This window comes from Elaeis guineensis, chromosome 15 (assembly GCF_000442705.2).
Source record: "Elaeis guineensis isolate ETL-2024a chromosome 15, EG11, whole genome shotgun sequence".
In the NCBI taxonomy this organism is placed as follows: domain Eukaryota; kingdom Viridiplantae; phylum Streptophyta; class Magnoliopsida; order Arecales; family Arecaceae; genus Elaeis; species Elaeis guineensis.
Window position 1 is genome coordinate 68275679 of NC_026007.2, and position 23146 is coordinate 68298824.

The following is a 23146-nucleotide window of genomic DNA, read 5'->3' on the forward strand; positions in this document are numbered from 1 at the left end:
AATTCTTCTTTACTATTTTCAAAATTCTACCTAACTTAAACATCATAAGATCCTCCATTGGAGGATCTTCAGTGATCGAACTTTTTATTTAAAGATCTCCTGAGAGCATCCAGTTGTTCTCAGATTACCGTCGACCACCGAGCTACTCCTCGGAATGCACCGACTTTAACTACTCCTCCTCGGTCCGAAACCTTGCAACAACTGCTATTAAAACAACTATTATTTAACTTAAAAGATAGCTTTTTAAAATTTTAATATAATCTATTATGATAGTGTTATAATAGAGAATAACAGAAAAATAATGGTGTTAGTTTTTTTATTTTTAAATAAAATAATATATCTTTAGCTATGCAATCTCTTCTATATGAGTTTTTGAATCAAAAATTGAAATTTTAAAAATATTATTTTGTTTAAAAGAAAAGTATAAATGGATACAATAATCACTATTTATGTTGTAATGATCCATTATAACAGATAATAGTAAGAAATAATAGAAAATAATGGTTAGATATTTTTTTATATTATTTATCTTAATAAGGATGATCAAAATAGTTATAATGATTGTTATATCAATTATAATACTATTGCTTGACCATTGCTTAAAATCATGATTTGAAGCTGGTGAAGATTAATTACATATCTATGTAAATTTGTCACCTTGCTTGTGGGATTTCACTACCATGCCGATATTAATAATCTTACATTTTAGTTTTAATACGTAATGTTGAAATGTACTTTTAACCATATATACAGCACCTTTGGTTTAAAAACTTGCAATTATAATTTATTGATATCTTAATCATTGCACACCTAAGTTCCATCAATCATGGAAAACCTATTCCTATAACCATGAAAAAAATCAAAAAATTGAAAGGCTGATTTTTATTTTAAGAAGTATTTATTTTATCAAAAAAAAAGATATGGATGTCTTTTATTGAAGATAAATTAAATAATTAATGCATACATATACATGTGCATAAAGACTATGAATTTTGCCAAGACAATTAGATTTTTCGGGGAAAATATTGTTAGAGTAAGGAGGAAATCAATATTCGTTAGTAGTATTTTATATAGGAACGATGTAGTTCTCATACATGGGATGTGCAAATTCATTATCAAGTTTCATTGTTGCAGAATTAAGATAGCCTCCGCTTTCAAGAAGGATAGTTATCTTTACTCATAAGAAAGTTATTCATCTCCAAACAGTCAATGCTCGTTGATTTGATAGAAAATAACATATGATATTTTAGGATGTGATACCATTTTTACGCATCATGATATATATGAATCTGAAAGATCAATCTGTTCCATATTCAACCACTGTGCCCTCATTTAGATGTTTTAGATGGCTTCTGCAACTCTTATGTTGTGTTTGATTGGGATCACAAGAAAATAGATAGATGGGATTAGAAGGATAGATAACTTCCATTCACTGTTTGGTTCAAAAAATTATAGAAAGAATGATGAAAAAAATGGATTGTCCATCCATCCTGATCCATCATTTTGCATCCTCCAAAATTGGAAGGATGAAGGAAGGATGGATGGAGTATAGAAGGATAGACTTTAACATTGACAAAATTATTCTTCATTAATTTTTTTGGTAAAAATATAATACTTCTTTACTTTTTTATTAATATTATATATATATATATTTAATTATATAATATTAAATTTTATTAGTTATTATTTTAATTTTAATATATAATTTTCATAATTATAATTAAATAATTATATTATCTTCTATTTCTCTATTTATATTTATTATTTTTAATTAAATATTTATATACTATTAATTAATTATTTAAATTAAATTATGAATTAGTTAGTTATTTATATAATTAATTTATTAATAATTAATTTATGACATCATATATTAAATTAAATATTTATATAATTTTTAATATAATTATAGATTATAAAGATTATAAGCTTATAAATTGTTTACTTCTTTAGTATAAATAAATATTATAAATTAATAATAATAATATTTTTATTAAAAGATAGTTTAATAAAATATTATAAAAATATCATCCATCTTTTCTCTCGTTCCTCCGAGAAAAAAAATATTTCCACCTGCTGCGGTCGGTCAAGCCAGGCTCATTGAGGTTGGAACCCGTATCCAGTCCGACGTGAAGGTATTGTCTGCTTTAGGAGCCCATCGGGACGTACCTCGTGCGGTGTGGGTGATCCCTCATGGCTTTTCCCTCCTGAGCCCATGCCAAAGCGACCAGATCTAAAAGACCCCTCCACGTGGGAGGGAGGTGTCCGAACCTAATAAAGCATGGTTATTTGATTGAACAATCGATGTGGGACTAAAATCCGCATCTCCTCCGTAACAGTGCCCCCCAGTGAGAGAATCACTGTGTATTGGGGAGGACCTGCATGGACCATTAATATTACGGTCGGTCAAGCCAGGCTCATTGAGATCAGAATCCGTGTCCATCCCGATGTAAAAATATTGTCCGCTTTGAGAGCCCACCAAGATGTACCTCATGCGGCTTAGGTGACACCTCACGGTTTTACCCTCTTGGGCTCATGCCAAAGCGATTAGATCCGAAGGTACCTCTACATGGGAGAGGGGTGTCCCAACCTAATAAAATATAGTTGTCTGATTGAACAATCAATGTGTGACTAAAATTTACATTTTTTCGTAACATCAATCATCCTTCTACGTACATCAAATATGTGAGAGGATGAATAAAAAATTTATCCATTATTTCTTCCATCTATTTTTTTATTTATTTATTTTTTAATCTATCTTTTATACCAAATAATGGGTTAAAGCTTTTCACGTTCCCTTGGTCCAAATAATAGTTCCACACATAAGAAAAAGAACGCTCGGCATTATGTCCCTTCATGCTCTCAACTAGTATCTTTCATGGCTGGGCTTTTAATAGGAGAGAACAGGAGATAAAGAATCTCAACAATTTTGTTGAATAATATACATTAATTTTTTTTTTTTTTTCATACATTGTTGACCCATTCGGCTCTTGTCCTAGGTTCAAATTTGATGTTCACAATCCAGACATCATTTAATAATTTATACTTTTGAAATCAAATGGATCACATATTAAAATATTTTTTTTAAAAATTAATAAATTAATTAATATAAATATAAATATATCCAAAAAAAATTTAAAAAAATTTAAAAAATAATATGAAAAATATTTTGAAGAATACTATAATACAGTTCCAATATGATTGTGGTATAACTTGGCATCTGCTGCGCAGCACTTGGCATAGAATTCCGTAGCACAGAAAATAAATTTTTTTGGAAAACTAGGAAGAGAGGATATTTCAACACAAATCAGGCGGCAGCCGGACTCAAACCCGGTTCAATTTATATGGATATTCAGAAATTTCGGATTCTAATCGAGGGTGTTAACCGGCAAATAAACGCCTCACCATGCCGAGCCACAGCTTGAGCCAGAGCTGGAGCCGGTTTCATTTCCCGACCCTCCATGAAGTCCAAAAGCCGCACTGTAGGAGGTCACCTAGACGGTCAACAAGCACAAGCTGCTGTCATCATGTGACACGTGTCCTTACCCCACATGAGCCGGTGGCTCTCCCGACACCTGCCAGTAAGCAAGTGAAACGTGGCAATATTTCATTGGTCAGAACTCATTGATTGGTGTAGGTCTTAGATCAGATGACGAAGTCAACAACAGGCGTTGCGTGCTAATTAAGAGGATAATTAATGACACTAATCACGAGATTAACAGAGCTAAAGAGAAACATGGGGGCCTATATAAACCAACCATTCGACCCCATCTTCCCCCCCCAGAGAGAGAGCTCCACCCGAAAGCCTTACCCACCGCCACCTTCGGTGAGGCCGAGTGATTCCTCTCAGAAGCAAAGCAAAGAAGATTCAAGGTTTGTTCTCCGAACTCTTAATCTCTTCTCGTTCTCTCTCTCGCAAGCTTTTCTCTGAATCTCTCTCTGTAATCTTCTGAGTTCTTTAAAAAAAAAAAGTCCAATTTTGAGGTCCTTTTTTTTTTTAATAGGGAGCCAGAGGATTCAGAACAGAGATCCAGAGTGTTTTTTTTCTTTCTGGATTTCATCCTCTATTTTTCTTTTTTCTTTCTAGTTTTCTCTTATTAATCAGCCGAAAGGGTTGTTTTTCTTTACCCTTGAGGTTATTTTCTCCTTGTTTCTAGATCAAAAGAGGCAGGTTTTTTTAACTCAAAACCTCTTGTTTTAGGTGTTCTCTGATTATTCAGTCCCCTGTTCTTTGGTTTTGTTTAAGAACCAGGTGGACCTCAGCATATTTCCCTCTTTTCTTTCTTCAAAATCTTAGCTTTCGTTTTTTTTTTTCCTTCTTTTTTCTCCTCTTCTTTTTTCCATTAAAAATCCAATCTCTCTCTCTCTCTCTCTCTCTCTCTCTCTCTCTCTCTCTCTGTGTGTGTGTTTTGGTTTCAAAATTTTAGCTTTTCTTTTTCTTGTTTTATCTTAGATTTCATGGCTGCAGCTATAGATTTGTACAGTAGCCATCCGGTTTTCTCTTCAGACCCCTTCAGTGAGGAGCTCATGAAAGCACTGGAACCTTTTATCAGAGGTGCTTCCATGACCTCCTCCTCTCCCTCTCCCTCACCTTCTTCTAGCTCCACGCCGGAGACTACCCCCTCGTTTCCATCCTCTCCCTATCCCGCTTCTTCTACCCCTTCCCCCACTCTCTGCTCTTCTTCTTACCCCTTCTCCACCCCTTCCTCCTCCATCTCTCCCTACCCTGCCCCTCAAAATTCAATCTTGGATTGTTCTTCGCCGGGTTTTCTCGGCTTCGACCCCTCCAACGTGAGCCGCCCCAGTCCGATCGGTCTCAACCACCTCAGCGCTGCTCAGATACAGCAGATCCAAGCTCAGATCCAATTCCAGCAGCAGCAGAGTCTGCTGGCGGCCCGGCAAGTGTTGCAGGGCCACGCCGCGCCGAGCTTTCTCGGCCCCCGGCCCCAGCCGATGAAGCACGCCGGCTCACCCCCACCACCGCGGCCCACCAAGCTCTATCGAGGCGTCCGGCAGCGCCACTGGGGGAAGTGGGTCGCCGAGATCCGCCTCCCCAAGAACCGGACCCGCCTCTGGCTTGGCACCTTCGACGCCGCCGAGGAGGCGGCCCTCGCCTACGACAAGGCCGCCTTCCGCCTCCGCGGTGACTTCGCCAGGCTCAATTTCCCCCATCTCCGCCACGAGATCGCCCGCGCCGCCGGCGGCCCCCTCCACTCCTCCGTCGACGCCAAGCTCCAGGCCATTTGCCAGAGCCTCGCCAATTCTCCGAAGCAGGGCACCCCCCTCCCACCCAGTTGCACCCTTCAGCCCGTTCCCGATGCCGGCCGGCGACCGAACGTGGCGAAGAGCGAACCCGGCGTGGAGGACTACAAGTCGGAGAGCTCGTCGGAGGGTGGCGAAGACTCCTCGTCCGGGTCGTCTCCGGCATCGGAGATGCAGCATTTGGACTTCACCGAGGCGCCGTGGGATGAATTGGAGAGCTTTGCGCTGCGGAAATATCCTTCTTGGGAGATCGATTGGGATTCTATCCTTGCCTAATTTCAGTACTTTGTGTCTCCACTGGCTGCGGCAAATGGGATTTTTTGACATTTGCTGAGCTCCTGTAGAGATTTCAAGTAGGAAGGCTTATGTTATTATAGTTTCAGGTTTGGTGTTTTAGATTTGTATGTGTCCTGTGGTACCAAGCCTCCTGGTTTGCTGGTTTTTTTCTTGGCAAACTCCAGTGGGGGAGAATGTTGTGTTGCTGTGATGACTATAATTGTAGTTGTTGTGTAGCTTTTGTAATTATTTCCCATGGTTTGTAATGTGAATGTGCTTTCTAGTTTGTGTATGTGGTGTGAACGAGAGATTCATATCCAAACACTTTGCTTGCTTTGGAAGGAGGACTGATGGAAGGATAATTCCTTTGTAATTCGTGCTATTCTATTCTTTTCTAGGGTACGGTGGTAGAAGGATATGTTTTAGATGATGAGTTTTAAAACGTTGCTGGTCTGTGTTGATAAAATTTGGTAGAATATGTTCATCAGTTAAGCATAGATATTATTCAACTAGTAGCGAATATCAGTTCTCATGATCTTAAAACCAAACATATTTGGTGAGGGCAAGAATCTCTGAGCAGAGAAAAAAGAACAAAGGCATAAGAATGAGACTGGCAGTTTATATGAATGGTTTGAAAACTGAGTAGGAGATTATTCTTCGTCACAACTCTTGCATAGAGACTAGTATTTAGATGGAGTTTTCCCAGGGGAAACAAATCCTTTTTGCTAGATCTCCTGTACAAGTTCCTGGTGTTGGGTGCTGGATATAATCTTTTCGTAAGATTTGGTCCTTCGAAGCTGGCTGGATTGGGTCCTGCAATTATTACATGCAGCAATTTTCCAAGCCTCTTGATGATGCCAAAATCCCAATCAGTACCTGAACAAGCTTGTCCAATATGAAAATATCCTGACTAATTGCTCTCCTCATTTCTAATTTCTACCACGCTGTAACCATCCTGTAACATGCTCAATGGAAAACCCAAGGAGTAACTTTTACTCTATCATTGTAATAACTATAATCCTTGGTTGAACTCTTGAGGCTGTTTAACAATAGTTACCTTGGTGTGTTATTGGATTTTTATGTGGCTAAGTGTGAAAGATTTTTATGTTGGCTTGGCTTGTTGTACTCTAAAGGCTGTTCAACAATGTTTTCCTTGATATAATATTTGGAAAGATGGGAAGAGGCATCTGGAATCCTCTGCCTATCCTGTGAAAAGGACCCTGTGGTCACATGGAACCAGCCTGGCCCCTTGTTCACCCCACTTTGCTTTAATTTATTGCCCATGCCAGTCTCCAAAGATAAGGAGACTGTGGAGGGGTGCACCCCACCACCAAGACCACCCAACCAACCCTAGCCTATTTCTTTGTTCTCATTCTTCCTTCTCACATTCCCAAAGAATCCTTCTTACTTCCACAAGATTGCTTGGACCAGCAAGAATCCAGAAGTGATCTCCTTTCAGCAACTTGCACAAATTTATGTATTCAGTATTCTTCACCCCCATGACTTTGCTGCTACATTAGAGCATCCAATCCATGATTTCCATACATATCTACTTGGATGTGACTCAAGTCAAGGGAAGTGGCTTTTCCTAAACAGTGTACTGAAGAAAGTTGGGTCGGAAAGTGACCAACAAGTTGGCATATGATTCCTTTCACATTGGCAGAATATATTCATCTCAGATAAAGAGGACCTTAGGATTGTGAACCACTGTCCAGAATGATCATTATTGGAAGCTGGAGCACAAGTATTAGACGGTTTCTATAAAATTATGCATCAAGCAAGCACTTGTCAATCATGAGTAACAGACGTTCAAGCACATAGACATGACCGTTTATCATAATATTGTTTACTTGTGTAAATGTTCTTATAATAACCATCAACTGCGGATGTTACTAGTTTTCTCAAAGTATGCAGTGTATGTGGGATAGTCTGACCTAATTGTAGGTAGGGCTAACTAACTAGGCTAAGTTGAACTCAGATCAGGTAGGAAGTCTAAGCAAAAAACCAAAAATGAAAAAGAATAAAGATAAGGTACAAAGTCAAGAAAAAAAAAAAAGGAAATTTGATAAGGAGACAACATAGCTAATTGTCTTTCACGTTCTCAAAAACTAGATCCAACAATAATTGGGTGCTCACAAGCCATGAAGAGCATAACTTGTTATTTAAGTAATGCTAAATGGATGCTTAGGAGCACCAAAATCAACAATTAGAAAATATCATATAACAACGTGAACTAAGGACTTAAGTCGCATTAGAACAGGGTACCATCCTAATGTCAGGACAATACTGTCTTGCCACTATCCCAGCATTCCGATCGGATAGTCTCGTGACATTTTCTATCTAAAATATTGGGATGGACTAGGGCAGCGGTATTTGTTCCATTCCACAAAAAAATTGGAACAGGTGCATCTCACGAGATTCAAAATCTTGATAAAAACTGCAAGCATAAGTATGCAAAGATAAGCCTACAAGTGATTCAAGGATGAAAATATCATGGACGCACAGGAAATGACACTCAGCAAAAGGAAAAGTTGCTTGCCGGTGAAGTCTCCTAGTGGTTAGACTAGCGTGGCAGCAAAGTCCCTCTACCAATTATCTGGATAAAAAAATCTAACCTTAACTTTGGTGGAGGATGGGGAGGGCTATCCCTAGTAATTTGACCCTTCTAGGCTTCAACAGCAAAAACCTGCCCCACTACAAAACAAACTGGGGAGATTTTTTTCTTGCAGAAGTTCTCAAACATACAGCAAAAGCCACGATTGGGCTGACAAGGACATCCAATAAATTTAGGTTGAAAGAATAGCACTTCAATGTGTGAAATATGTTTTAGAAATGCTTTCATTTGGAGGATGTCCATTGGACATGTTAAACCATCAAGCTTGCATGAATGGGGCAAGGCTCGTAGTTGGTGTGAAATAACACATCAAAGACCACATTATTTGAAGCGGGTAAATGGCAACACCTTGTCCACGGAGATGCCAGTCCTACTAATAGTTTTATGATCATAAGCGGTCAGACATATCTTTGGTCTGCAAGGACCTAAGCTTCCATCAGCTTTCTTCTCTCTCGATACGTGGGTTTGAAACAATAGTGGCCTTTGACAACTTTTACCTTCTTTTTTTTTTTTTTTAATGTATGATGTGGCAAAATAGCCATTATGGTCCTTGAATGAAAGCAACCATAATAGTTTTGCACTTATAAACAGGCAGGAGATATACACACTCAGGTCGGTATAGGAGTCATCAATTGGATACAAAAATTCCAGATTTGGATGATTTGATTATCGAACATTACAAAAAAAATTAAATGAAAGTTGCAGTATAAATCTGGAAAATTCACTTGTTTTTTTCGTTTACTGTGAGCACCTCATGCGGTTCTGAGTCATCCGTTACAGAAATTTCTCTGTGATCACCGCAAATGCTACTTTATCAGCAAATCGATGTGTTTACATGACTTGAATACGAGGGTCCACAGCTTTTAAGCAATCTTGAAAATCCACAACAAAGACACCATTCTTGGTGCAGCATAGAGAAATGAACAAAAATAGTTTTTGACTCAATCCCACAAACTGTCTTGGTTTACTCAAAGACGATTCGATTGTGGATCTTAAGAGACATCCATCTGCAGCAATCTTCCCTGAGTTTTGCTGTCTGGCGAGCAAGCACAAGAGGTTCATGAAAGTCCAACGATCAACTGAATTTTCCGAGTTCCATCTTTTTCTTGATTGCCCTTTGACCATGATATATAAACGAATCTAATATTCCAGAAACAGTAAATATACCTGGACATTGGTAAGATCAAAATATTAGCTTAAGTCATTGAAATAAATTGAAATAACATCTCCGATCTGCTAACTGGAAATTTCAAAAAAAAACTTGGAATACACCCTCCAGCTGCGGAACAATACTATGAAACCATCTTTTATTTCCAAAATAAATAATAAGCTTGTCTTCCAAAACTGAAAGGAGAAAACAGACATCATTGAAATTTGAAACATGAAAGTTTCATACATGAACTCATTCTATTGTTGGATGGCTTTGGATTTCGGAAGTATCCAAACGATTTCAGCTACACCCTACATATTATACAACGTGCATGACACAAGTTTCCGTGAGACATTCAAAAGAATCATCCCCATGCCATGCGGTCTACTATAGTTCTGCATTTGACTGTTAGCATGGTTATTTTGCATAATTCCAGGGAGACACGCTATTAAATGCCTTTTGTGATTTTTCCACCTGATTTTTCAGCACACTATCTTAGAAATTTTGTCAAGCAACTCATTTTGGCTAAATTTCTCACTAAGGATGCATAAGCTTGCTAGCCCTCTAAAAGGTAAACAGATGGTTTGTGGTGACAAGCAACCATGAGTGAAGAGAAAATGAGAAAAGGTGAATGTCGAGGTAAAGCTGGCATATCAAAGGACAGAATTTAAAACTTCCTTGAAAAGCCTTAGGAGTTGCATCACTTGAGCTATAGAATCAATCAGGAAGTGCCAACGAAGGAACTGTGGAATGAAAGCTGGCATTGGAAACAAAGCCTCTGCAAAGAGGAGATTGTGGTTCAATGAAGTATGAGGGAGAAGGTTAGGAAGGTACTCACAGTGAAAGAACTGGTGAGTGGATGAACCTTGACATAAAAGAATTATCAAAAAGAACTTATGATAATAACTCCTTAAAGACGTATATGAACCTAGTAGGAACCTCATAGCTTTGGTGAGAATATACTGAAGATGATGATTATGTCCAAACATCATCTTATATCCTACTTTTAATTGTTGATTTTTATGAAATAATGCATCACGGTAAGCTCTGCGGGTGGGATTGGTTTGGAGGGCTCAACTAAGTCCACACAATCAGACCAGATATCCTAAGGTTACATAGAACCTCCTGATAGGATGATTGTGAGAATAGCGAGAATGAGAGATCATAATACCTCCAACTATTGCACAGACATTGGTCAAGAAGTGTAAGAATGATACATGCTCCTCTGTGAAGGTCACCTGCAAATTACATTCATAAAAGATGTCAACTGTGGTGCAGAACACGTTCAACAATATCCCAAAAGTGAAATTTTGGAATCAAGCATACTTTCCATATATTGGACTCAATGCAATTAAACAGAATAAATTTCATAACAAATAGGGAACAGCACATCTATCTTTAAATATGTAAACTGTGAAATGAATACATAGTAAAAAAAACACGAACTAATAACTGATAATAGATCCCAAGGTATTAGAAAACAAAATGTTTCAAATTACACACCCTAGTAAGCATCAATAGATAAAATTTTCTTGGTCATCGTATATGGTACATAGAACAGTCATAAGAAATGCATCCACCTCATTTAATATCTCAAAGATAACCCAAAAAACATATATAAGAAAAGGAAATGGTAATCAAACCATCAAATATGTTGAATTAAGTGGATATAATAATTTATGTAAAAAAGACCTATCATATAAGCTAGAAGAGTTGAATCCAGAACTAAAGCCATACTTGTGAAAGTGTTACCTTAATCGGTGAAAGGTCATAAAAGAAAAACACCCCAGGAAGAGATTGAATTCGACCAACATCATCACTCCTAAAATGCTCTGTTACAGAAAACTGCAAATCCGCAAATACATCTCAAGAGCCTATCACACAGATAATGCAGAAATGGCCATTGCAGTCAAGGTTTCGGTTCTACCTGATTGGACTGGATGGTACGCCCACTTATGTCAGTGTAGACAGTAGGAACAACCTGAAAAGAATAATTAACAAAGGAATTCCCATGGGTGAACATTATCCGTTCAAACAGTCTCAAGGGGACACAACGGAGACAGCTAGGGTCCTAGGCATGTAAGAAGAAACTAATGAAGTGGCAAACAGGATATCTTTTTTCAGCTTCTACAAGATATAAGGAAGAAGACCAAGAAGACCAACCTTGATAAAATACTGATACATCCCATATGGTGTTTGTTGCACCCATTGCACTCTAGATATTTCAAAAACCAAGTGTATTATGACTCAAATAGGGGTTCTGTAACAACATATACCATTTCAATAGTAAATGAAGAAGTTGTGGGTGTGGAAAGTTACCCATCAAGAGGATTTACAACTCCAGGAAAGTATTCTCCAAAAGCTAATCTATTAATCTTGTGGCTAATCTGGCATCATCAGAGACATTTTATATATTGAAACTGATTGACCAAAGATTTTAAAATGAACAAACATTTTCATGTTTATCCTTATAAAAGATTTACAAATTAAGTGTCAAAATTTTCCTGATAAGGCTTGCTTACATTAAAACTATCCTTTTGGAATGGCAGCAAGTCATGCACGTGCATATTGGACTGTTGGAAGCTTTTTCCTGGGGCAAAATGAAAATTTCCAGCCACCTTATTGACTTCCAAGAAACCATAGATGTTGCATCCTTCACCTTCTTCATCTTTAATCCTCTGAAGAAAACCCTCCCTTTTGCACTGTAATATCACATCAAAAGTCAAGATCACCACAAGTTAAAATATTTTCTTTGATTCAAAATATTATACATTCTTTCTTATCAGGTGATCATGACGATGGAGATAAAGTTGATCATTGTATCACCTACCTTTAATTAGCCAATGTATGGTGTCAATATCCTGGATGATTGGGATCATCAAATTAAGAATGTTTCACGTATTCACTTATTTACACCAACAGGATAATTCACTGAATGGCAAAAATTGGTGGTTGCTAGTGGGATAGCAGTATTGTTACATAGATTGCAAACAGAATGAAGGAACAGGGTACATGTCATATGACATGGATGGCAGTAGCTATTGGGGTTCAGTTATTGCCGATGCTTGCAAAATTGCCAAATAAACATGCAAAAGCATATAGGGAAAAGTGCAAGCACAAGTGGCTAATGCATAGCAATAAAGTAGACAGGTTCAGAAAGTAAACCTACAAAGGGCAGTAAGAATTAAATCCATCATAGTAAGCACGGTAGGCTTGTGGCAGTGTGATTGCACTTGGCTGATGTATGTTTTTTTACTCTTCAAGAACATTCAGAACTTGCAATGGAATAGTTGTAACTTCCCTAATGTCAGAATAGACCACATGCATTGTCCTGTTCAAAAACATGCCTAATACAGTGCACTGGAAGCAAATTAGGTATCTGCAAGCTTACAGTGGAAATCTAAGGGTGGGTTAATTTTCGAAATTATGGCTATAATACTAATCAAAAAATAATTTTACCAAGCTAAATAGATCAAATGGATTAGAATGTTCGTCCTTGATTCCTACTACCTCTCAACTAGGTAATCAGTCTATACCATCACATTCACCTTACATTATTATGGCCCTTAATATCATTTGGATAGCAACATTAAGCTAATGTCATATAGATAACAACTTTCAGGACAATATGGGATGTTGCTGACCTTTAAATTGGCATGCCAATTATTGTCACAACGTCTCAAGTGAATGTAGTATTCAGGTAAAATTGGAAAATCACTATGCAATGAGCAAATTGAAAAGGTCCATGCCTATGCAAGCAATCAGGATAACTTCAGACAAAACATCACAACCAATGATCAAATACGATGACATAATGTATGCCAAGATAAAAATAAGGATGATCCAAGCCATATGTGAAAGTATACATAAAATTTTGCTCATCACCATGAAAAATAATGAACTAACTAGGTTTAATTTTATGAAGAAAGAATTTTGTCAACATCATGATGCAAGAACTTAAAAAACAAAGCATGAAACAATAAGGTCTCATATAAAGATACCTGATCGATCAAATCAGGGTTTGACAAACCCCAACCCTTCTTTCTATATGCTTCACGAACTTCCTCACAAGAGTTGCAACAATCTTCATCCGACTACAAGAACCCCATAAACCCAGATGATTATCAGATACTTTTGCATGTGAATCGCTTATAACTGATCCCACATATAATAAGCTAGGACACCGTAGTGCAATTAAAAAATCACGACACAGAAGAAATGCTAACTGCTCAATTTAGTGATTAATAACTACAATAATATATTTGGATAACAGAAATCAATGGGTGAAAAAGGGAAAATACATCCTATGTGTACAAACATTTGTTTAAAAGACATCATGCTTTTATAATTTTTTTACTCAGCTAGAGAAAGAAAATTGATTTCATAATTTGGTTTTATGGTCACTAAACAAACAGCACGTTTGGTTTAAACTCATATTTGTTGAAAATTATAGGTTCTTTTCCAGCTATAAATAATCAAGATTTCCATGAGGGTGGAAACGTGACGCATGTCAAGATCACCCAACACTGTCTGATATCTATAATACTAGTCTACCACTTTCTCATTTCTAAGTTCTCATAATTCATGAATAATTACTGCATGCTTCTCTTTCCGAGGCAAATCATTGCGCTTGTGATCCTCAAGTTAGGAGAGGGTGTCCATAGCTTTGTCACCATATCACGCATGTAGAATACATTATTTTATCAGATATTGAGCATACAACATTAGCAATCAAGAATTAAAATGTGAGTCCGCACAGGTCACTGAGGCAAGCATGTCTCAAGCCATTGCCTTACCACCAGCATGCAGCACTGTTGCATGCCAGAGCATGTTTGCCAGCGTGTGCTTTATGTGCCAATGCATGACGATGATCAACCCCACAGCATGACAAGTATCTTGCCAGTGCCAGTCCAACAATAGCAGCAGCAGGCATACTCATATTCAAGGCTGCTTGTCTTAAATCTCTGCCCCAAATTACTTCATTGTGTCAAACCATGCTTTCTTCCTTTTTTTACCAGAGCCTCTAGATCTTACCTTAGACAGTTTCCATAATCTTCACAAGCTAAATAGATGAAGCTTTTAAGATTAGTTTTTCTGCAATTCAGTTGACCTTAGCTTTTCATGGTAGACCCCTTCTCTGCACAAGGTTCCCTAAAACCAAATGATCGAGGGTTGATTGGATGTCATGAAAGCCAACCATTCATTGTTCTCAAACTTTATTGGTCTACACACTTAAATATAGTCCACCCTGCATATTAGGCTCGCTTATCAAGGGTGACATTAGGTACTTAAATTTTACATAAGAGAACCAGAACTCTTGAACGTTTATATATCAGCAATTATCCTAATTGTACACTTGTTTGTCAGGTTTCGGCCTCCATATCACTGATGAGCCTCCATAATTTTCCAACAAAGATAGTCTTTTAGTCTAATATACTCTAGGACAGCATTTGGTTTGAAATAGAGGCATAAGGGCCAAAAAGCTTTTAAAAACAAGCATAAAAAGACATAGCTGTTACAGTCAAACCTTGCTTATCTCAAGTGCAGCTATTCCAAGGCTATCATAAGCTATTCTTGGCATAAAAGTCCTTATTTTGTGGGTGCCTCCTTTTTTTTGTAGTGGACAAAAACACCCTCAGCTAAGAGCTATTCCAGAAATTGTGGCCAAATAAAAAATAGAAATAACCAGTCAAACTATACCAAAAGTAAAAAAAAAAAACAAAAAAAGGTTTGTTTCACATATTGTTAATTTTGAACTAAAATGGATAATACCAGAAAATCATGGATAATAGGAACATTTTCTATTTGGCATGAAAGAGTTCACAATGTGGCCAATAATAGCTGCAAGAAATGCAGTGTCAAAATAACACTTTACTATTGCTGTGAACCGAAAATACCGTTTCTGCACCATAGCAAGATCCACAATATGTCTCATTGTGTTCAAGCCTCCCACCATGTCTTTGTAAAGGCTTCTCAATCTGGTAAGAACAACTAATGCCAATTCATATATTGCAACAAGAAAGAGAAGAGACAGACAATAAAATATGATATAGTCTAGCATTCAGCAAAAGAAAACTGTTAAAAAATAAAAAATAAAAACACATAATAAGAGAAAAAGTAAAAATTCATACATTTGTTCCAATGACATATATCAAGAGAATTCTAAACAAATTCAAATATTCAACTATTAAGCAGAGCAAAAGCTACTAAAATGGACTTACTCAACTATCAGGGGGTGGCTTTATGGATTTAAAATAATTTTTTGTTCAAAGAAGATTTTTCAAATCAGACCTCATAACTTCATATTTCCTTACATCCTAGATCCTCCCCTAAATGAGACCTCTTGTAGAATTTGTTTCTTATGCTACCCTCAGTTTTCCACAATTGTACCATTCATTCATGAAGCTTTAAAGCTTTGCTGTTTGGTCTTACCACTGACTCTCAAACTGCACTACCATCCTAGAATTCTCATATTTACTGTGCTCCTAACTTGCTTGAACCTTGTATTGCCCAAACATCAACTTCATATGGAAATTTTGTTATCACTGATTTCTTACAATTTTGGTATCACTGATACTTTTAGATGTGTTTCATTTAGTTTCCCATTCTTCTCAAATTTACAAAATACAGCATAGATAAATATCTGTCATGTACTTCTTGGCCAACATCCTGATTTCGGGTTTAATTGTATAATATGTTGACACAAACGAACTACAGATACTTACAAAACTTCCTATCATATTTCTAAGTCATCATATGGAAATTGTTTACAACCCCTTATCTTCTGGGGTCTTACCAAGAACCCTTTTAACTGTTCCCCCCTCCAAATCAGCCTCTGGATGGGCCGGGTTTTTTAATTGCTCCTTCACAAATCTTTTCCATCAATGCCATTGACTGCACCAATCTAATCCAATTCCTTTTATTGGCATCCTCAACTTTGCCATGATTGTGCACAGTTTCAATTAAGCTCCCATTAATAATCAACAGTAGACAGCAGTCTCATGAGAAGGTTCATGAGAGCATTATCTAGCTCCAGTGGCAGGGTTTTCCTCAGTTTCCTGCCACCCAAAGCAATATTGAAGAAGAAAGAGGACATGGTAGATGAGAGCATCCATGCCAAAATGGGAAACACAACTTTCAGTAGGTCTTGAGTGATGCACCCATGGCAGGAGACGGGTTTAGGGGTACAAGTTAATTGCTGGTGACCGGGTCATAATTGAGAAGGTTCATGTGAATGTGGATTTTAGAGCTTCTAGGCTTCATTATCTATGGTGCATATCATCTCGTTAGAGTCAATGAAAGTACTCATGACATGTGTCTTGCAAGTATTGCAAAAAAAAAAAAAAAAAAAGAGAGCAATGTGCACTATCGTGCAAGCTGGGCTATGAGGCCAAAATAGTTGCAAGTACTAGAGATGGCTCATCATCATGATGAACAATACGTAAATAATCAAAATGTATATCATTATGTCCCAATAACATCAATACCTACCTCTAAATTATTGTAGGAGATAATCCATCTAATCCATTATCACATATGGACTCATACTACCTTTACTTTGTCAGGTCAGTTGAAACTAACTACTTGTAATAAACAGCTGATGGTTAGATACACATACCTAGGATTTCCACTTTGGTCATGCATTCATTGTGTTTAAGAAAGGATATTTTAGTGGAAGGTGCATGAGTATATATTTGAATAATGCACAAATATTTAACATTAAGACTCTTAAAAGAATTCATACCATGCCATGTTTACTAAATAAATGTTATCTCAGACAAACTAAATGTTAATATGCCTTTGTCTATGAAAACCGCTTGCGAATCTCACTGAGTCTTGATTTTAACAATCATATCCAAATCCCATGTCTGTTTCCATTCTTGAGTAATTGAAAACACAGAAATATATATGCACAGTCATACAAATGCATTGGATCATAACAGACAGTTGCTAGCAACATAGATTGAAAATACAACTTTCTACAGCTTAAAAAAAGATCGCTACCTTCGCTGCACCAATCCCATCTTGTCTAGCTTCAATAACATTGCCGTGGGAATCTATCCGTGTCTTAATAACATCATGCCTCTACATAAAAGGAGCCCACAAAAGGCCAAGCTATTAAAAGTTCAGCCATGAAAGACCCAAAAGAATATAGCTTATTGCCAGACTCAATGTGCATCATTTGACAAACAACTCCAACAAAGAGAATGATTCTAACAGCAATACGTACTACATCAAGGTGCTCTTCTCCACTGATATCCATGGCATCAAGACTGACCATAGAACACGAAAGGGCAGGAAAGGTGATATCAAACTGCACTCTCAATAATGAAACATGCACAAGAATCAATACATAATCCAACAAATAACTACAATTGTTAAATATTAAATACGAGAGAAGTCTCCAAAATTCAAAGGGAGTGCCAGATGTAATGATTTATGTGGACTTTTAAAGAAATAGAAGTACATGCATGCCCTGCTTTTTCTAACAAATGAATAGTTAATAGTCAACTTTCTCATGGCATGCTCTATACTTTCAGAATTGTAAATCAGTGATGGACCCTGTGATGAATTTAATACAAAGCCAACAAATGAAAATAGAAGAGAAAAGACGAGGACAATAAGGTTTTGTTTTCCATATCGAGTTAAACTAATAAGAAGAGGCAAGTTTTGTATATGAAGCTTCAAGAAACAAGCCTTCTATAATACAAAGTGGTATTACATTGATGCGAAGTGTTTCTCCCCTTGAAGTATCCACTACAAGCTTTGTTTCTGTAACAGCATGAAGATAGAATCCTGCAACCAGTAATAAAATAAACACATATAAATACAACTTAAAGTAGGAAATAAAATATGCTCCTGCATATAAGAAATATTGGTACTCAATAATGGGAAAAGGAACATGGCTGAAAGATCTAAAAGGACAGGAATAAAATCCAGTACTACTCAAGCAAACTTGCAATTTGTTTAGTAACAACCAGATAGGTTCAGATTAAAAAAATACAATTAGCGCATAATACATCATGTGGAAATTTCTAAACCGGAAGGGGAAAACAGAGAGACTGCTCCATTCATGTCACTGTATTAACAATAAGATAAACTAATAGTGTAGAATCAGTGCCTTAATTAGCATTGTTGTAGCATGACACCTAGACTGGTGTAAAATACATGCTGTCAGCAGAAGGCCTAGTAAAGATATATACTGAAAATCATGTCAAGCATTAGAGATTAACTTAAGTTTTGTAAGATGAGAACTCTTTTTCAAAATAAACATATAATAAAAATAATGATATCTCTATGTTTCTCTTCTTTGCACTTCTCAATAATTGGTAATCTGTTTTGAAGAAGTAAAAAAATTATGGAGAAACAAATTAATTCATCAACATAAACCATTGGTTTACCAAGTTTAAAATATTTCACTAAAAAATGCTTTAAAAAATTTCAAAAATCATTTTGACACTCCATTCCTATTGATCTCATCATTAATACACCATCAATCACAATATACAAAATGCCCCAAAACTATTCACATTTGGCAGGGCCTTGATTTAGAAAATTCAAAAGAAAATCCCCATGAGCCTTCCAGAAGCAGTCCACAAAATTGTTATTGCTCCCTAGTTAGTAGCTATATACAAGCAGACATTTTTTCCCTTCAAATTCATCATACTAATGTTATGATCCTAATGAGACAGAAGCCCTTCAGACCTTGAACACAATAGCGTATTTAATGTGTATCATTTAGAGGATTAACATTTGGTATCAGAGACAAACCCACATCAGAGTATAAGTTGCAAATAGAATGTGTGATGGAATAAGTGATCTAGAACCACAAAAAAAGGGGGGGCTACAGTAAAAGCCACCTATGGAAAAGGCTACCTAATGACTACAGTGCAGCCATCATGGGAAGGCTACTTGGTTAGGCTAGACTTGGGTTGATAACTAGCCTAGGCTGGCCCAAAGCCCATCGAGCGGTGCTATCTTCATATCAGGCATAGGCTAGAGGAAAAGGGCCTAGAACACAAGTCAGGCTCCAAATTGAATTGAATGGAGCCCAAGCCAAGGCAAGCTTGGATAGGCCAGTGCCTGACTTGAAGCTCAAATACCCACACATGCACGCGCGCGCGCGCGCGCACACACACACACAATATACAATTTTTTTGGACTTACCTAATATTGTAAATATTTATTCCTTTGTTGATGTCCCTGATCGTAGCCCATCCTATACTGCCACATCCTTCATCTCCAGTACCTCCACTCCATTTCAAGTGGCTGCCAACCACCTCCTCCTCACCAGCTACCTCCAAACCCAACCTCACCACCCTGGTCACCTCCATCTATCTTTTCTCCAACCCTATCTCTATCTTTGTTCTCTATATTCTTTATTCCCAGCACCACCTGTGCATCCCAACCGTGAAACATCCATCTCCATTTCCATCCCGAAATCCAACCATTTAGTCCAACTCGATCCCATCCTAACCCATCCTTATCTGCCTCCATTGGCCTTTGCCTTCACCCAACCCATGCAACCAGCAACATCATCAGCCCTTCCTTCATGCTTTCCCTGCACTCCTCCTCTCCTGCAAGCCACCACTAGCCACCAAGCTTCATCTCTTACTGAAGCTCGGGCTGAGCTCAGGCCTCATTGTCTTTGGCTTGGGACTAACCTTAGCCTCTGAGTTCAAGACTAAACTAGGCCGGGTTGCCTTCAAGTCCTCTAACTATTTCAAGCCAGGTCTAAGATTGAGATGACCCAATGTAAGACCAGCCAATCGTCAATCATGAGATAGACAATTATCACATGGAAAAGATACACAACAAAGTAGCCACAGTTTGGGCTAATGAGGAAGTCAACTAAGAGCATGTAGTATGTTATGGTCTTGGTTAAAAAACTAAGCTTCCATATCTATTGCCTAGGAATGTAGGTATATCAATCAGGATCTCAACAATTTTTCCTAACAACCAAACATCTACATTTTGGGACTATCAAAATCGAAAGATGATTAGAAGTATAATATCAAATATATATATATATATAATATAATAATTATATATATATACATATATATATAATAATATATATATATATATATATATATAGCTAGAGAAAAAGAGCGAGACCATTTCTTCCTTAATAAGGAACTTCTATTTCAAGCCAGGTCTAAGATTGAGATGACCCAATGTAAGACCAGCCAATCATCAACCACGAGATAGAGAATTATCACATGGAAAAGATACACAACAAAGTAGCCACAGTTTGGGCTAATGAGAAAGTCAACTAAGAGCATGTTAGTATGTTATGGTCTTGGTTAAAAAAAAAGCTTCCATATCTATTGCCTAGGAATGTAGGTATATCAATCAGGATCTCAACAATTTTTCCTAACAACCAAACATCTACTTTTTGGAACTATCAAAATCGAAAGATAATTAGAAGTATAATATCAAATACACCACACACACTAGAGAAAAAGAGCAAGACCATTTCTTCCTTAATAAGGAACTTCTAATGCTTATACAATCCATTAATCAATCAGGAACCAAATACCAATTATCATGTTATATATAGAAAGGCTCCAAGAAATCCAAAAGTTTGTACATGTTATAAACTATTCATTTAATTGGACTGTTCATTTAATTGAATTATATCCAATAACTACATGATACTCTGTACTTTAAAAAAAAAAAAGAAAAAGAAACAAAGCTCCAATTGACCATCATTTCCTAATTTCATTATTTGACGTTTTGAATAAACCACATGAAAAACTAAAGTGCTTTGGATTCAAAAGTAACCAATGTGAATAAGTAGTCAATTCTGGTATTTTAGCCAAAATTTACCTATAGGAACAGATGATGGCTTATAGAGACAAAACATGCTGCTCTTTCATCACTTCATTGACTTATGAGCAGCATCTTCTCAAGTTTAACCATAATTTACAAACTCTAAGAAGATTCAACTGCATTGTAGATTGGGTTAAAAAGACTTTTTTGAAAGAAAAGCATAGGATTGACAAATCTAAAACTTGAATTCTCTAGGTATTAAGATATGCGGAAGTATATTTTATAATATAAACAACAACTGTAGCCTTGAGAATTAGCTGTTTAGCTCCAGACAATCACAATCCACTAGCCTGACTTCACTGATCAATTAACTGAACCAAATCTCATTTTTTTCATCCATTTGTAAAGGCCTTAGTTTCCAATTTAAATGTACTAAATTATGGTGACTTCAACCATAATCATACAGTACTTCAATCGACTGTTGTTTACATTGTTTGACTAACTCTTAGTGTATAGCAACCCATGCTTAAGACGTTCTTCATTTGAAACATCTAGATTATACATGAATTTGACAGCATGGGGCATTGAAAACTAAGTGTTCATTCTAAGTTTTTCCCTTTTTCCGCTTATATCATTTCTTCCAACAATCTACATATGAGAAAACCTTTTATGGTTGACAATTCTGACACAAAAGTGGATTACTGAAACAAGTTCTCGCTTCATCTTTCTTACCCCATCTCTTGGCCCTCTGTTGTAGCTTCATAAAAAGACACATATTTGTGATGAAAATGAAAACAAAGACATGCATATTCCAATTTTAATGAGGTTCTAGTTGTTCTTAAACAAGTGAGCAGCCTCGCAACAGCCAGATAGATGTGACCTCATGCACATACAGATAGATGGCAACAACAAGACGCTATGAGGTTTTTAGAATGACATTACAATAAAATCAAAGGCGACACCAAGAAGTTATTGTAAAGAACAACAAAACAGTTTACCGTCAAGCATGTATAGGAAGACACGATTTTTATTCATAAATCCTCTTTCCACAACAAAAACGAAAACCCTAATGCTAAAAATTGGGGCGAAACCAAGCTGATACCCATGAAAGCGAAACCCCAAAAACGCCTTATCTAATGAATCCATCAAATCAAGCGATAACGCATAGAACAAAAGCGAAAAGGAACGGAAGGTCGAGTCTTTCCACGTACTGAGCTCGGAGATGAAGAGGAGAAACATGACGATGGAGGAGAAGATAGTGATGATGCCCCCGGAGAGCGTCCGGCTGTAGAAATCCTCGTTTATCTTTGGGTAGGCATCCAGGCTCCGCAGCTTCCCGAGGAGGGCCTCCATTGAATGAAGCCCCGGGATGAGAAGAGAGAGAATAATCCAAGATAGAGATTGATTCAAAGAGAGAGAGGGCGAAAAATCGTGGAGGGGAGGAGAAGGGCCCTTCTTGGGGATTTATTGCATTGAATTGAAGAAGAGAGAGGGCGAGAAGAAAGCTACGATACTGTAACCCTAGCGAAGCTTTTCCGATCTCCCCCCTCTCGAAATTTTTTAAGGGTTTTCCGGCCCTCCATTTGTTTTTTTCACGCTCCTTGCGTTACATACATCATGCGTGTCCTTCATTTTAACTTTCCGAAAGATGTTACCTAATGGACATAGATTTGGAGCCCCAACCCTAATTTCTTTCTGCTTTCCGCCGGTGGGAAAGCAGGTGGGTTCGGTAGATCATGGAGCAATCCAGATTAAGGCGATTGTGTCTTAAAACATAATGGTTGTGCCACAACTGATTTGGAATTGACCAGCAACGAATTTAATGCTCAAGGTCAACCCAAAGGAATGGGTCCCAATCAAAACCATCCAGTTAAATATCAATCTTGCAAAATGAGGATTAGTCCTTGGTTCTAGGATTGACTAAAAAAGTTGGATGTGTATTCTCGTAAATATATAAAATTGTATGAATATGTTTTTGAAATTGCTAACTAATGTATATCCTAAAAAAAAAAAAAAAATTTATGCCTTTCCTTTTTTTTGGCAAATATATCTATACCATTTTATGTCAT

General features: G+C 37.1%; 2 protein-coding genes across 2 annotated transcripts; one reads left to right on the forward strand and one right to left on the reverse strand.

The window, feature by feature from the left end:
* The first annotated feature begins 3773 nt into the window (after nucleotides 1-3773).
* Nucleotides 3774-5830, forward strand: LOC105058400 (ethylene-responsive transcription factor ERF060). Its single transcript, XM_010941324.4, has one exon. It carries the CDS (start codon nucleotides 4459-4461, stop codon nucleotides 5536-5538), a length of 1080 nt encoding a protein of 359 aa, XP_010939626.1. The 5' UTR covers nucleotides 3774-4458; the 3' UTR covers nucleotides 5539-5830.
* Nucleotides 5831-8840: 3010 nt separating this feature from the next.
* On the reverse strand, nucleotides 8841-22652 carry LOC105058401 (uncharacterized). Its single transcript, XM_010941325.4, has 13 exons — nucleotides 22289-22652; nucleotides 18025-18098; nucleotides 17533-17616; nucleotides 17307-17387; nucleotides 15200-15280; nucleotides 13304-13396; nucleotides 11825-12004; nucleotides 11622-11689; nucleotides 11466-11517; nucleotides 11230-11283; nucleotides 11055-11147; nucleotides 10474-10540; nucleotides 8841-9319 (listed from the first exon to the last, which is right to left on the reverse strand). Exons 1-13 carry the CDS (start codon nucleotides 22428-22430, stop codon nucleotides 9228-9230), a joined length of 1161 nt encoding a protein of 386 aa, XP_010939627.1. The 5' UTR covers nucleotides 22431-22652; the 3' UTR covers nucleotides 8841-9227.
* Between the last annotated feature and the right edge of the window lie 494 nt (nucleotides 22653-23146).

Excerpts from the sequence above, each read along its gene's own strand:
- LOC105058400 (XM_010941324.4), top strand. The coding sequence starts at position 4,459 with ATGGCTGCAGCTATAGATTTGTACAGTAGCCATCCGGTTTTCTCTTCA.
- LOC105058401 (XM_010941325.4), bottom strand. The coding sequence starts at position 22,430 with ATGGAGGCCCTCCTCGGGAAGCTGCGGAGCCTGGATGCCTACCCAAAG. Across the intron at positions 12,005-13,303 it reads ACCCTGATTTGATCGATCAG|TGCAAAAGGGAGGGTTTTCT; the intron begins GTATCTTTATAT and ends GTGATATTACAG. Across the intron at positions 11,284-11,465 it reads TGTATCAGTATTTTATCAAG|GTTGTTCCTACTGTCTACAC; the intron begins GTTGGTCTTCTT and ends TATTCTTTTCAG.